The following is a 14,505-nucleotide window of genomic DNA, read 5'->3' as shown; positions in this document are numbered from 1 at the left end:
GCCTCCATCACAAAATGCAGGAAGGCATTGCAGGAAAAGCAAAATCACCTCTTCAGTACACCAGAAGCCTTCAGCTAGTACCTAAAGTTCTCATTATCCATGGCCAGCTAAGATGCACATTTTTTCTTGGCAGCTTTCTTCTGAAGCTCAAACAGAGCCTCTCTCCTGATATTTGCACCATGAAGTGTTTAGAAATTAACTAATGGCCCTCTGCTAACTTTTGCCAAAGTGGAAATAGAAAAGCAGTGCCTTTTTTTTCCAGATCATGTGCCCCGTGGCTGGTGAGATGCCCGACCACTGCCATGGTGCTGCCAGGCTCCCTAGCAGCCAGACCGGCTGGCACAGGCACTGCAGCTGTTCACACAGCACAGCTCCTGCAGCACCTGCTTGGGAATAGAGGGAGGGAAAACCCTGACCCGCCCCACCAACACCATTATATTTACCAAGAAATACTAATAGCAGAACCCAGGCAGAGTTTGCCTTGGCTGACCCTCCTCTGACAAGTCTTCTCCCTGGGAAAGGGGAGTGTGAGAGCTCCCATGTGCCACCGTACAAAACAGGCTTCTAAGGCAAAGATCCAGCCCCACCCTGCAGGTTCCCAATGCCTTGGCAACCTCTCCCTTTATCCTTGCAGGAGATCTTTTACTTCTATAGGGCTAATCCTGGACAAAGAGCTGGTGTTGCTTTGATACACCCTTCTACAAAGTGCAACACACAGGCAACGGCTGATGTTGGTACAGAGCTTTCTGTTTCACTGAGCAGTGTTTCAGTTTGGGACATTTGACCTTTCCATTGCTGGAAAAAAGCATTTGTTATCTCACCATCCTGTGGAGGAATACTTGGGAAAGGACGCGTGGGAGAAAGGCAATGATAGTGGAGAAGAAACTTCCAGAGGATGTTGTTTAGTTCTGCAAAAACACACTAATAAAAGTTGATGCTTAGAGACAGGAGTATTTGAAAACTTTTTAAGAAACTGCATCCAATTACAGCAGACAGCATCTTAGTGAAGATTTGGAATAGAACACCTTGGGAATGAAGGGAGGAGATGTACATATATCTGCCAACAGATCCAAACAGGAAGGTTTTAGCCAGGAAGCAGCTCGGCCTTTATCTCTTTTGCACTTAAAAATTATTAATTTCTGTGCTTTAATCATAAAATGCTCATGCAATTAATGTGCTCGGTAGCTTTTACCTCTTTTGCACTTGAAAAATTATTTATTTCCTTGTGTTAATCAAAAATTTTTCACAAATTTAATATCCTCAGATTACTGCCTGGAACCTAAAGCTTTCTGTTTTTCAGGCAATAAACCTAAAATACAGCTATGTCTTATCTGTGTGAAATGAAATTAAGATGAATTTGGAAAACTCACACAGAAAATATGAAGTGATTCTCAAGTTCCGGACATGAGGACTGTTTTGAAACTTTAATTTACACTGTATTTAGTGACACCTATTTCCTCTTCTCATTTTAAGACTTGTGACAAGCAGTCATGAGACAAAGGACACCAGAAGGTACAAACACATGACAAAATGTGAGCTCTTCCCAATTATGAGCTACTTAAAGATGCTTCAGTATGTTAAAAACAGATTAATAACTTTTGCCACGACCTCACTAAAGTAACACTACTGAAACTGATCCATACTAGTTACAAGACTTTTTAATTACTAGTAAATAGCTAATAAAAGTTCAACTTCAAGTCGGATGCATCAAAATTTTCCCTCTACAAAATGCAGCTATGTCACAAAACTGATCAGAAGCTTATGGTTTTTCATTATTAAACTCTTTTCTTCAACTTAATACTTTCTCCACCCCACAAATACAAACCCTATTTAAGAACAACTTCTGTGCAAGGACCATTTAGTTAGCCTGCACTTGCTATTTTTACTGTTTCTAGGCGTTCCCCTAGAAAGAGGTTTTTCCTGTAAGACTACAAATAAGACCGGTAGGCATAAGTCAAAACAAGCGGAATTCAAATAAACGTCAACAGTTTGCATTGACAGATGAACTTGTAGCCCACAATCAACCACTCCTCACACGCATTTGGCAACAGCTCTGGGCTTCTCTGTTTTTGTTTTCAGTCCTTAGAGTGTGTTCAAATCACTCTTGACAAACAAGCTTAGCTCACTCTGTGCAGGCAACTTTGCAGAAGCCTGTCCTTTTCACATGGAAAGCACCTGCTGCAGCAATCACAGCAAGAGCAGAAATCTTAAATACTTCTCTACTGACTCCTTACTGTGGAACCTCACACATTTAGAGTCCTGACAGTTTCTAGACATCCCAGAAGAAAAACAGTCATTGCAACTCTTCCATGAAGCAAGCTCCAACTCAAAATTACCTTTGTAATAAATCAGACCATCAAACATACACACATTTGTACAGACAAATTTATTTACATCCGGAAATAATTTTGCATTTTTACCTGTGCTGTCACTAAGAGACACCTGTTTCATATAAAATCTTGGGATCACAGTCTCCAGAGCATGACAGAAGTTTGCTGCTACTACACAGGACCAGCAGGGCTTTTTGGAGCTCACTTTTTGGAGCATCTATGCAGATTGAAGTTATTCGCAGATAACCAAAACTTCCACTTTTTTATTATCAAATTATCAAAATTGCATTTCAGAAATAAAATGTTTCCACCAGCTTTTATAAATAAACAATATAAAGCAGCTATATTTATATTACAATTATTTATATATTTTCCTTCTTACAAAATCTACACTTCAGTTAGACTAAAATATCAGTATAGTGATTTCAACTATCTGTTCTCTGAAGGCTCTTCTGCATTTAAGCCTTTTCATTTCCACAGATTTCCAAGCACAATCCCTACGAAGAGCAGAATTCCTACAGTACGATTTGAAGAAAATTTTTTCCAACAGTCTTCGGGCTTGTCTATGTCCAAAGTGTAAATCTGCAAAAGTACAGTATAACATTAAAGGATTATTATTATTCTACAGATTCATAAATATCTTACAGATCACAAAATTATCTGCAGCTTCAAAAAATTATTCTTAAGCTCTAAAGACTATCCTTAACTCCACAAGAAACAGGAATACTCTGCGTTTAATTTTTTTTTTTGCATAACTGGCATCTGTGTTTGACAGATTTTTTTCAACATACAGCAGAAAAGTCAAGGATCTCATAAGAACATAATTCCCAGACCATCTCAATGGAAGCCCAGTTACTGGTGTGTCTGGATTGATACTTAAAAGTGCAAAAATATCTGGGTATGTAAATAAGTTTTGAGATTTTCCTCAGTAGGTTGCCACCTAATTCTTCAATGTAACTTTAAATAAAAATGAATGCACTTTTCCATCTCTGTTGTTCTATGTTTCAGTAGAGATAAGGCACTGGAGAGCCAGCAGTGAGCCAGAGCAAGTGCCAGAGCCTGCCGTGCCACACAGGGCTGGTTTCAGTCCAGTTGCTCTTAGCCAAGTCCATGCAATTCCCTTCCAAACAAGGACCAGGACACCTGCAATAGCAGCCAGAAGGCCTGGCTTACCCACATGGCAGCTGTCTGCTATGAGTCACAAATAAAAGTGGGAAAAAAAAAACCCAACAAAAAAAATTCCCAACTCACAAGGTACAGCAAGAACAAATTTACTGAAAAAATATTCCCAAAATCAAAATTTGGTGCAGAAGTCTTGAGCACAATAACAAGAGGAAATGTTGAGCAAAATGAGTGGAAGGATTAACAGAGAAGGAGCCCCAAAAACCTCAAACTTTGCACTTCAGCCTTTGAAAAAGTTAAAATAGAAAGAAGTACTTGACTGAAAGAAGTGAAACCTTCCCCAGGAGATCTGCTTCATTTGTGGCTGTAGAGAAAACAGGGGTGGGTCCTGGTCAAATAATCAAAAAAAACTCTTCACAAGCTTCTCAAACATGATGTGATCCATGCCCTTAAGAACCTGTCAGCTCCTCAGACACTGGGAACTTGAAACACTGAACTGGCAAATTAAACTAAACAGCAGCTAAGCTATTCTTTCAGAAACACATGGAAAGTAGAAGATGTTATTTTTCTACTGGCACACCTCTTGAGAGGGATACAATTTGATATCATCATGACCAAATTTTTCTGCCTCAGGCAGAAAAAATTCAGTGAATCAAGGAAATCTTGGAAATCCTGATCCTCAAGCACCTTATGCAGCTTTCTAAACTCAGTTAGACACAATCAGAAATCTTGAACAAGAAGATAAGCATAAAAATATTTAAGCAGGACTATACTAAAATAATTCCTCAAAAAGAAGCTACTCTGTGGTATACAGAACAGTTCTGCTCTTTTGACTTTGGCAGTCCACACAATTGTGAATTCCCCATCATTTATACTCATTAGTCTGCATCCCCACTTACAAAGATCCTTAAAAGTGGTTCTCATTTTATGACAAAACAACACCACAAAGGCTCTCTGACAATTCAAACTGTAAATGATCATGCAGAGGACATAGGATTCTTTTCCTCATACATTTCCAAGCACAGTCACTATGAAAACAGTGACTGAGTGCCAGACTACATCACCACAAGGATTCTCTTACCCACTGATATGTTTAATATCCATTACCTGCATGAGCTCCACCCACTAAAATGCAACATTATGATCAATGTGCTTTATAAAAAGTTCCCCATCACCAATCCAAATTTAGCTTCTCAGACTAGTAATGGTTTTACTACTTGCAATACACAATACTCTGCCATTACTTACCTATCAACACCAGCAATTAATTTTTGAATAGACTGACTTGTCACTTACTACAACACTGTATAACACAGTTGTTAGGATTCAGAAATAACAAGATAACAAGATCCTATCTGCATTCCTTTACCGACAAAGCTAATCTCTTTCTTTCTGTTATTCATAAAAATTTCTAAATGAATGCAACTACAAGACTGAATTGGATTGTTCTCTGCTTTAAGAGAACTGTCAATTAACATAAAATTATAACGCTAACATCTGCTATTATGTGTGCCAGACACTGCAAGAACTGAATCAGAACAGTCAACACCACAGTATTTTGCAGCACACTGAGGTGGATCTAGCAGCAGCTGCTGCTGACAGTGAGAAGAAAACCCTTTCCTTGAGATCACAGCTTAACATGTGGCACTTCTCTTGGTTACAAACAAACTGAAACTCAGTGCTCCACTGTTTGTGGTCAGGACTGAAGGTCTCCTCAACCAAAAGGTCTGCAAAAGGTACTTCAGAAGACCAAGCTTATTGTCAGAAGACTTTAGTTCTCTTTACAGGAACTGCTTTTCATGGGTAGCTCATTAACTGATGGGAGTTGAAAAGCCCTCTGACTTCTTAGTAAGAACTTCCTCATGGAAAAAGTATGATAAATCCATCAAACCTGGTGTGCCAGGTGAGCCCCTACGGTGGCCACAGCCGAGTAATACGGGAGGGTTTGGCTGCAATTGACCCCTGTCACACACAAACTCAGGAGCATTGCCAGGCTGAAGCCACTGAGCCACTGCTTTGTGTCCTTCCTGAAATGCAATGCAGTTGACTTCACACCAATCATGATGTCGTCCCTCTTATCCTGGAATGAAAAGATGAATTACCACAAAATCCATAATCCAATGCCATTTCATAAGAAAAATAAAAATGAAGGACTTGCTTAAATCTTCTATGCTTCTTACTAGGAGCCCAATTTAAGGGCAGTTGTAGGTCCTTACACTAAAATTTAAACTAGAAGGCTGGCCTTAGAGCTGTTTAGCAGCCAGGAGTTCATACCAATGTCAAAGATATTTCCACAACACAAAAGCATAAGAGCACAAAGGGTATTGCACTTCCATCTTTCCACCTGACTTGTAAAACCTTGGCAAACAGCAATTAAAATTTTTAAGGGCTGGGACTTCTTTGGGACTGCTTCAGCTCAGCTGCAGGGGAAGAACTGCAAGAGGTTAGTTCTGCTGTTTGACAACAAATTTGTAAACAAAACACACAAACTTGTGTGTTTAAACACTGGTATCCGGAAGGTTTCACTGTCACCCTACCTGATGTGCATAAATGGTGTCGTACACCAGTGTCCACATGACTCCAGCAAAGTACAAGGGCAAACACACAGACCACTCACATGACCCTTTGATGGCAGACCAGCCAAGAAGGGCTCCCCAATTAAATGTAAATCCTAAAAACATTAAGAGAATTTAAAAAAATGGAAGTTACAAGAATGCTAGCAGCAATTAAATACAATTTATCTGAGAGTGTATCATATCAGCAGCCTTTTATATAATACCAACATCTCCATTTTTCTACCACTTATCTTCAGGCAGGTAATAAATATAAATAATTTGGCATTTAATACTCTGGACATGCAAGAAAAATTACATATGCCACACATTTTTCCCTAATTTGAGTTTGACTTCATTAGTGTAGGGAAACATTTGCACAGAACTATTCTAGAATACTCTAACAACAGGTCTGAAGGTAAAATGCTCAGGTGTCAGTGTAACAAAACATGTCAGGATAACTGGCTGCAAAACAGTACACAGCAGCCAACTATGGTACTTCTAGCCTGAAAATGACAATTTTTGGTCAAAATTGAAGCTGAAGACAGCTGGAATGTGAAAGCCAATATACACAGGTTTATTTTAGTAGCTCAACCCAAAAGACAAGCACCATCAGTGTTGCGGTGTGTTGCAATGTCCTGTTTTAAACTTCCGGGTCCCTTCCCATGTGTGCCTATACCTTCTCCCTTCCCCCTCACCCCTTGCTGAGTGTGCCCTGTCAATCAGGCTAACATACCAGCAAGGCGTCGTGTGATTGGTCCCTCAGGCCTGGGGGACATTGGATAGGTGTCCCTAGTCCCTTGAGACCCTGCCCCTTTTACCTGGTTGGTAACTCACCTGTCCCCTCCCCTTTCCCCTGTCCCCAAGCTTATAAGGTTAATGAGACCATGCGGCCGGTATTCTGTTAGCAGCAGTTGCCCCAGTGCAGACATCTCTGTACCCATGGAATAAACATCTGGCAACCCTTCAGCAGAATCCACTCCTATTTTCTCTTCACCATCACCAGAAGCTCTCTCTCCTGAGGTAAACGGAGTCCTGACAAGCCTGGACTTGCGCCTGTGCCCCGCTGCACTCTCCAGCAGCCAAGGTATCTCTGGGGTAAAACACCACAGTGCTGCCTTTGGCCCAGCAGCGAGGGTCAGAACTGGCCCAGGAACAATCTAACTGGTTATATTGGGATCATATTCCAATATATTGGCGTCCCTGGGTGGGCGGAGTGACTCCGCAGCCCGAGAACGGACTCGCAGTACCTCAGAAAAGCTTCTAGCAGCCGTGCGTCCAGCTGAAAGGAGCCTGGCTTCAAGACTCCCAGCTAGAGACTTTGGGAATATTCCCAGAAAAAGTTTCGTGGACTGTTCGGCGCCTCTGGAAAGCCCAGCTTCTGTTTGGTGAGCAGATTTTCCAGAGGAAGAAAAGGGTAGCCTCTCTTGCACCCAGAGAGAGGTCCTTTTCTGGTGGAGACCTGCCTGCCTAGACCCAGCCTACAGCTTCCATTTCACGTGAGTATCTCTGCTTTCGGTAGAGCAGAAGCTCAAAAACAGACTCTGCCGTGAGTTCTGTTCCTTTTTGCCTTTGCATTTTTGGCTGCGCAGCCCCACAGACGGGAATTCATAGCGTTCTAGCTTTAGTTTTCTGCCGCGTGTTTCACTGTCTTTTAGAATTCGCGCCGGAGCGGGATCGCTCTCTGCCCTTCCCCCCCGGCTCAGCAGTGTGCTCGGACACGTGTTAGGAGACTCTCTTTCTTTCTCTGTGCGGGGGAGGGGGGGGGGGCTCTCTTTCCACGTGGCCGGGGGAGGGGGGGGCTCTTGGCTCTCTGCTCCGCGGAGGACTCTCTCTCTTTCTCTGTGCGGGGGAGGGGGGGGGGGGGCTCTCTTTCCACATGGCCGGGGGACCTGCGGGGTCGGGAGTGCTCTTTGCACATGCGGCGCGGCGGGGGGGGACCCGGTTTCGGCTTGCCACGTGGAGTGGCTGCTCTCTCTGCTCCGCGGGGGGGCTGCATTCTACATCGGGAGAGGCTTTGTTTCTGCCTCGGTTCGGGAGGGCGTGCCCTGCTGCTGCTGCCCGGGAATTTTAAAAGCAGTATATACAGCTGCATTGTGAAGCTTTTGTCTGCTCTTTATCGCTTTCTATCTGTGGTTTTTTTTTAGAAATTGGTAGCTGATTTTAGCTTTATTTTTGGTCAGGCGGGATTAAGTACTTTGCTTTTTACATCTAACATGGGTTCCAAACTTAGCATTGTACAAAGGGGAGTGTATTATAATATTGTTAGCATTTTAGTCAATGGTAATGTGAAATTCTCTAAAGGAAAATTGAAACAGTTTATAAGATGGCTTTTTCTGCAGTTCCCAAACATTTCCCCTGAAGAAATCCACAATATTCAATTCTGGGATAAAGTTGGGAATGAATTGATAACCTTAGGACAATCTGGCAAATCACCCTCAGCTAAATTTGTGTTCTGGAGTTTACAAATTCGAACAGCATTGCTCAAACAAAAGGAAATGGAGAAAAAGCCAAATGTAAAGCCATGTACCTCTGCTCTCCCTGTTTCTCCCAGCTCTAAAATCCCTAAACCTCTTTCCCCAAAACCTGGTATTTTAAAGAGAGCACACTCATTGGGAAGTCGGCTCCCAGAGTGTGCAAGAATACCTGAGTCGTCTTGCTCACAAAGCCCTGGCCAGGCTGCGTGGCTTTCCCAACCCCCTGTATCCCCTCCTCTAAAACCCAGAGCACATGTTAGCTTTCCGGAGAGCAGTGATGTCCAAAATGGCCCCCAGTCCCTAGGGGGCCCACAAGATGGTGGATGCCATCTTCCCAAACCTGGTCTTCTTCTTCCCAAAATCCTCTTAAGCATCCCAAAATTCCTGCCCCATCCCCCTCTCCTCCTGTTCCTCCTGACCCCTTCCCCCGTTCCCCCCCCTTTCCTGCAGTACCCTCAGCTCCGCCCCTCTACTCCTTCCAGGGGGCGTCTGCTGACATGATGTCACCAGGTGTCCCCGCCCCTTGACCCCGCCCCCTGTTCCCACGGCATCCCCGCCCCCTGCCAGCCCCTTGACCCCGCCCCTTGTTCCCACGCATCAGTATCTATTCAGGAGTTATTTTAGAAGCTGAAGATTGAAATGCTGTACAGACAAATCTGTATTTAAGAAGGGTTTTGAAATAACTGCAAAACTACAGCTCACTTGCAAATGACAAAATGTTTATTTCCACCCTACTCTTCTACCTCCTATCACTGCATCAAAACAAGGAATTAATTTCTAATAATAAAAAAAATCCAACCCCAAAACCACACATCAATGCCAGGGCCTGTCATAAATTAAGAAGCTTGTGGCACAACAGAGCTTTGTCTGTAAGGTACTTCTATTTTGATATAAAGTTATAAAAAATCAGATTGCTAAAGCTCAAGTACTAACTTGTAAAACACCCCAAAAACTACATCTGAAATTAAAAAAAGAGAAAAAATCTTTCCATCTCACCTAAAACTAGCTGTGGCCAGTATGTTATTCTCTTCATCAGAGGGTAGGTGATCACAAGGAATAAAGAGGATGCTCCCAGAACGATACTGCAAAAGGTACCAAGAGAATTATTGTTTGCCAGGCTAAAGATCCGCAGACGTAGTGCAGCACTGCAGGAGCTGTACATGGTACTGATCTAATTCTTTCCTTTCAATTACAATTCCATGACTAATAACATCCTCCCTCTGACCCCAACACCTTTTCTACTCAAAATCTCAGTGCTTAACTCAGGACCAAGAACCAGACTTTAAAAACCAAAAGATAACTCATACATCACCTGTAGTAATTCAGACACAGAAGCACACACAGTGCCAGGCTGAGCTGTCCCCCAAGAAAAACCAAGGACTGGAAAGTGGAGATATCTCCAGCTGCCAGGGGTCTGCTTGCTGTCCTTGCAACCTAAAAATGGAAATAATATTACCACTAGGTACATCTGTATCTGATGGGCAATTTACAATGTTTTTTTCCTATTTTCTGAAGAGAAATGAAAAGGTCCTAATTCTGTTGTTTGCTTTTGTTTCTCTCTAATGGCATTTTCAGAATCCAGTTCCATTGATGTGGAGTTAATAGCTGCGAAAAGACATTTAATCCCAACTGGGATACAGTGGAATTTAGAAATTCTGTATGGAGCAAGAAATCATACAAACTAAACTGAAGAAAGAAACAAGTGTCAGAAAAAATTTAAAATAAATGAATGGTGAATACTTGCCAAAGATTACCAACACCAAAAGAACACCAAATGACTGAATTTCACCTCAACATGAGCAAGAACTTCTCTACACTGAGGGTGGCAGAGCACTGGAGCAGGCTGCCCAGGGAAATTGTGGAGTGTCCCTCTCTGGAGACATTCCAAACCCCACCTGAACATGTTCCTGTGTCACCTGCTCCAGGTGCCCCTGCCTTGCCAGGCTGGGCTGGATGATCTCCAGAGGTGCCTTTCAACCTAACAATTCCATGAAATTGTGCATTTTGATGAAAATGGTGTCAAGTCTATTCAATGAGGTTCAAAAGCCAACTTTTACAGAATATTCTGTACATAAAAAGTATCTTGTCTATGCTTGAATAATGTGAATTTAAATAAACCCTTTTAGCTTGTTCTCCCCTCTGCCATCAGGCAATGCTAACATCAAGTACTGCTTTTGGAGCAGTAAACATGCACTTAACACAGCTGTGACCAATTCCACTGCACAGTGCAACCAAACATGGGATGCTTCACTTAAAGAAAATATGTCCCAAATAATCAGTAACACAAAATCTAAACCCCAAATCACCATTGTTACAGGGCTTGCAAGGGTTTTTCAGGATGAAGAGGAGACGAGAATGTTGACCTCATGTTCAGAAGGCTTGCTTTATTATTTTATGATATATAATACATTATGACTATACTAAAAGAATAGAGAGAAAGGTTCTCAGAAGCTTGCTATGCTAAGAATAGAAAAGGAAAGAATCAACAAACTTCTGTGTCTAGGCAGAAAGCAAGAACAGCTCTGCCGTGAGTGGTCAGTAAATCTAAACATTCACAGGAGACCAATCACGGATCTACTTGTTGCATTCCACAGCGGCAGATAACCATGGTTTACATTTTGTTGCTGAGGCCACAGCTTCTCAGAAAGAGGAAAAATCCTAAAGAAAAGATTTTTCACAAAAGATCTCTGTGACACACCATCACCTACACCAACCAACTCCTGCTGTTGGCCTGGCCTTTATGGCACCTGTGTTGAAGGAAGCCTTTTAAGGTACCCCAGAAAAAGCTGTGAAAGCTGTGAAGGCAATTTTTAAAACTTTCTATCTGACCACATCACTTAATGCACAAATTAAACCATTATATTGAAATTCGTTTTTACTTATCACATCCCCACATCAAATCTGTTTAGCATATGTAGTTGTTAACACGTTCCAAACCCTAAACCATCCAAAGCTTCCATAAACCCCATTCTGATTCTCTGCCTTCCCAACAGCACAAACACAAGTGCCATACTAAGAACTCCACATACTGGATTGGCTCATTAGTCTGTGTCTTGTAGGGCCAAAACTCAAAACTCCAAAACCACAGGAACAATACAGGAAATAAGAACAGGAGGAGCAAACAGCATCATCAGGATGTTCCCGTCCAAGCTGGAACCTGTGCACGTTTTAGAATCTCACACTGGGCACTGCTTTTTACTTATTTCCCTCTTCTGAACAAATGGGAGATGATAAATGAAAACATACAACATAATAGAAGGAGATTAGCTCAGGGCTGGGCATGATACTCTGAACAGCCAAAATTAACAATACAACAATAAAAGGAAACGCTGGTCCTAAAATTAGGGGGGGGGGGAGTAATTCTTGGATAGATTGTCACTAGCAAGTGTAGCAAAAAAGTGTTACTTGGTTTGTTCTGTGGTGCAAAACAAGGTTGAAAAATAAACTTGTTCAAGTACTGCCTAAAGCAAACAACAGCATGTATTTTATCTTACACAGAGGTGAGTATTCTACAAGACTTAATACAGTCCTAGACAGAGGAAAAAAATACTTTCTACTGGTTTTGGAGGAAATGTAAACAAATTAATTGCATGCACGTCAGACAGAAACATGGAGGAATTCCTGAAGCTGGAGCCTGCACTCATCAAGGAATCACTAGTGATGTTCATGGACGTCAGTGCCTTCAGAACCCTTGGTGCATGGCTGAGAAAAAACAGCATGTGTTAAGTGCAGTTTCTCTCCCTGGAGACATTCAAAATCCATTTGGATGTGTTCCTGTGTAACCTGCTGTAGATGAGCTGGCCTTGGCAAGGGGGTTGAGCTAGATCATCTCCCGAGATCCCTTCTAACCCTAAAAATTCTGTTGATTCTGTGACATGGAGATGAATGAGCGCATGCTCGGTTCTCTGAATCACAGAAGGGCTTGAGTTGGAAGGGGACCTTGAAGATCACCTCATTCCAACCCTCGTGTTGTGGGCATGGACACTTTTTACTAGACCAGGTTACTTGCAGCCCCATCTAACTTGGCCTTGAACACTTTCAGCGATGGGCCACCTAAAACTTCTCCGGGCAACCTACTTCAACGCCTCACCATCCTCAAGAGTGAAGAACTTATTCCTAATATCTAATCTAAACCTACTCTTTCAATCTGAAGCCACGCCCGCTTGTCGTGTCACTGCACACTGTGAGCGGCCTGGCCCCGCGGTTCGCTACCTGTCTGTCATAGTCGCGGTCCCACATGTCATTGATGGTGCAGCCGGCCCCCCTCATGAGCACGGCTCCCACGCCGAACAGCGACAGCATGTGCCAGTCCGGCAGGCAGCCGGGCGCGGCCGCCAGCCCGATGCTCCAGGTGCACGGCAGGTAGAGCAGCCACGTCCCTGCGGGGAGACAAAACCCGCGGGCGGGCTCAGCGGGGAACGGGAGGCCACGGGCGGCCCCGGCCCTCCCCGCCGCGCTCACCGGCGGGCTGGTGCAGCCGCATGAGCCGCAAGTACGGCTGCAGCGGGGCCGGCGCGGCGCGCACCAGCTCAGCCGCCGAGAAGCTGCGCGGCCCCGGGGGCGCGGCGAGGCGGCGGAGCAGCAGCGGTGGGGCGGCGGCGAGGGGCAGGCGGGCGGCGCGGAGCCCGAGCGTTTCCCGGAGCCCGGGAACACCCCGGCACCATCGCGCCAGCAGCGCCGCCGCCATCTTAGCGCCGGACGGAGTCTCGCGGCGCTGCGCATGCGCGGCGACCCCGGGCACCCTGCGCCGGGGCTGAGGCGGGGCGGGGTTGGTGTGTTCTCAGGGGAATCCTCGTCCTCGAAACTTATTGACGTGATCGTTCTTAACATTCGTGTCATCTCCAAGACCTTTCCTCACTGTAGGTAATTAAAAAAGAAAAAAATCAGATTTCCCATGTGGCCTTTGTGTCTCGTCTCCTCGCTCACTCAGTTCTCCCACCATGTGTGTGAGGGACTGAAATGCTGGGGGTTAATGACTCCCACACCCAGCGGCATCCGAAAGCAGCGCAACCTTGGCTGTGGCCAGGTTTGCGCTCCCCGAGCTGGAGGGGAGGAGGAGAGGGCTTGGGATGTGTGTTGGGAAATCTCAGACCAGCACAGGAACAGCCCGGGTGGCCGTGGCAAGCCCACCTTCGCTTAGCAACAGGGCAGGTACCTGGGCATTCCCACCTGAACCGGATTGGTATTAACCCATTGAACTTCATGTTTCAGGGGCTTCCCCCACCCCTGATGGATCAACACTGCGATCATCACACAAGAAAATTCAATGCATCAATTAAGTCTTGTTGCTGGGTCCACAGGTGGTGTTATCTGTACAGAAAAATTCCCAGCACCGGAGGTTTATGTCCAAAAAGGAGACAGAGAAGTCCTCTGACTTTATTCCAAAAAAAAGGGAGACACCATGGGCATTCCTGTAGCATCCCTCAAGTTTTTGGGGGACGTAGCTTTCTTTAACCCTATTTTCCCGGCCGCATGACCCTCTTCCTTTCCCCATTGACTGAGGTACTTGGGAGGTACAGGCTGCCCAAATCACCTAATATGTATCCCCTTCGAATATGCACACCACCCCCTGCCTTTTCTTTGTATCTCTAAGTCCAGGATTTTAATACAGCCTTAGATGAGAAAGTCTCTGTCTGAAATTTATGGTTACTCCCGTTGTTTCTTTCACCTATCAGCATCTAGCTTTACCTACAGGCATACTCACAGTTTGTTTGTAAAGACACATTCTTCTCATTCCCTTCATATCTTCCCACTGTCTGTCTTGTCCTTTCTCTTTCTTTTCCTTACATATTTTCTTAAATTCTATCTTTATATTTTCTATGGTTATATTTCTATAGATAATATCTGAAGCGGCTGTATACCTCCTTTCCGTAGTTCTAAACTAAACCTGCTATATATAAACACTGGTCATTCATGTGTCATTTCACTCTTCTCCACCTCATTAACAAGAACCTCAGTTACCTCACCTTCAGGGTCACAACACCAACTTATGAGTTATTGCACAAACCAGAGAGCAGAGAACCA

At 44.0% G+C, this 14,505-nt stretch overlaps 1 protein-coding gene across 1 annotated transcript; it reads right to left on the bottom strand.

Moving 5' to 3' along the window:
- Window positions 1-2,367: 2,367 nt before the first annotated feature.
- Window positions 2,368-13,186, bottom strand: COQ2 (coenzyme Q2, polyprenyltransferase). The gene is made up of 7 exons (XM_064711285.1): window positions 12,943-13,186; window positions 12,694-12,860; window positions 9,794-9,915; window positions 9,478-9,563; window positions 5,990-6,123; window positions 5,344-5,532; window positions 2,368-2,912 (listed from the first exon to the last, which is right to left on the bottom strand). The coding sequence occupies exons 1-7, from the start codon at window positions 13,166-13,168 to the stop codon at window positions 2,799-2,801; spliced, it is 1,038 nt and encodes a 345-aa protein (XP_064567355.1). The 5' UTR covers window positions 13,169-13,186; the 3' UTR covers window positions 2,368-2,798.
- Between the last annotated feature and the right edge of the window lie 1,319 nt (window positions 13,187-14,505).

This window comes from Zonotrichia leucophrys, chromosome 4 (assembly GCF_028769735.1).
Source record: "Zonotrichia leucophrys gambelii isolate GWCS_2022_RI chromosome 4, RI_Zleu_2.0, whole genome shotgun sequence".
In the NCBI taxonomy this organism is placed as follows: Eukaryota; Metazoa; Chordata; class Aves; order Passeriformes; family Passerellidae; genus Zonotrichia; species Zonotrichia leucophrys.
This window is presented reverse-complemented; position numbering and strand designations above follow the sequence as displayed.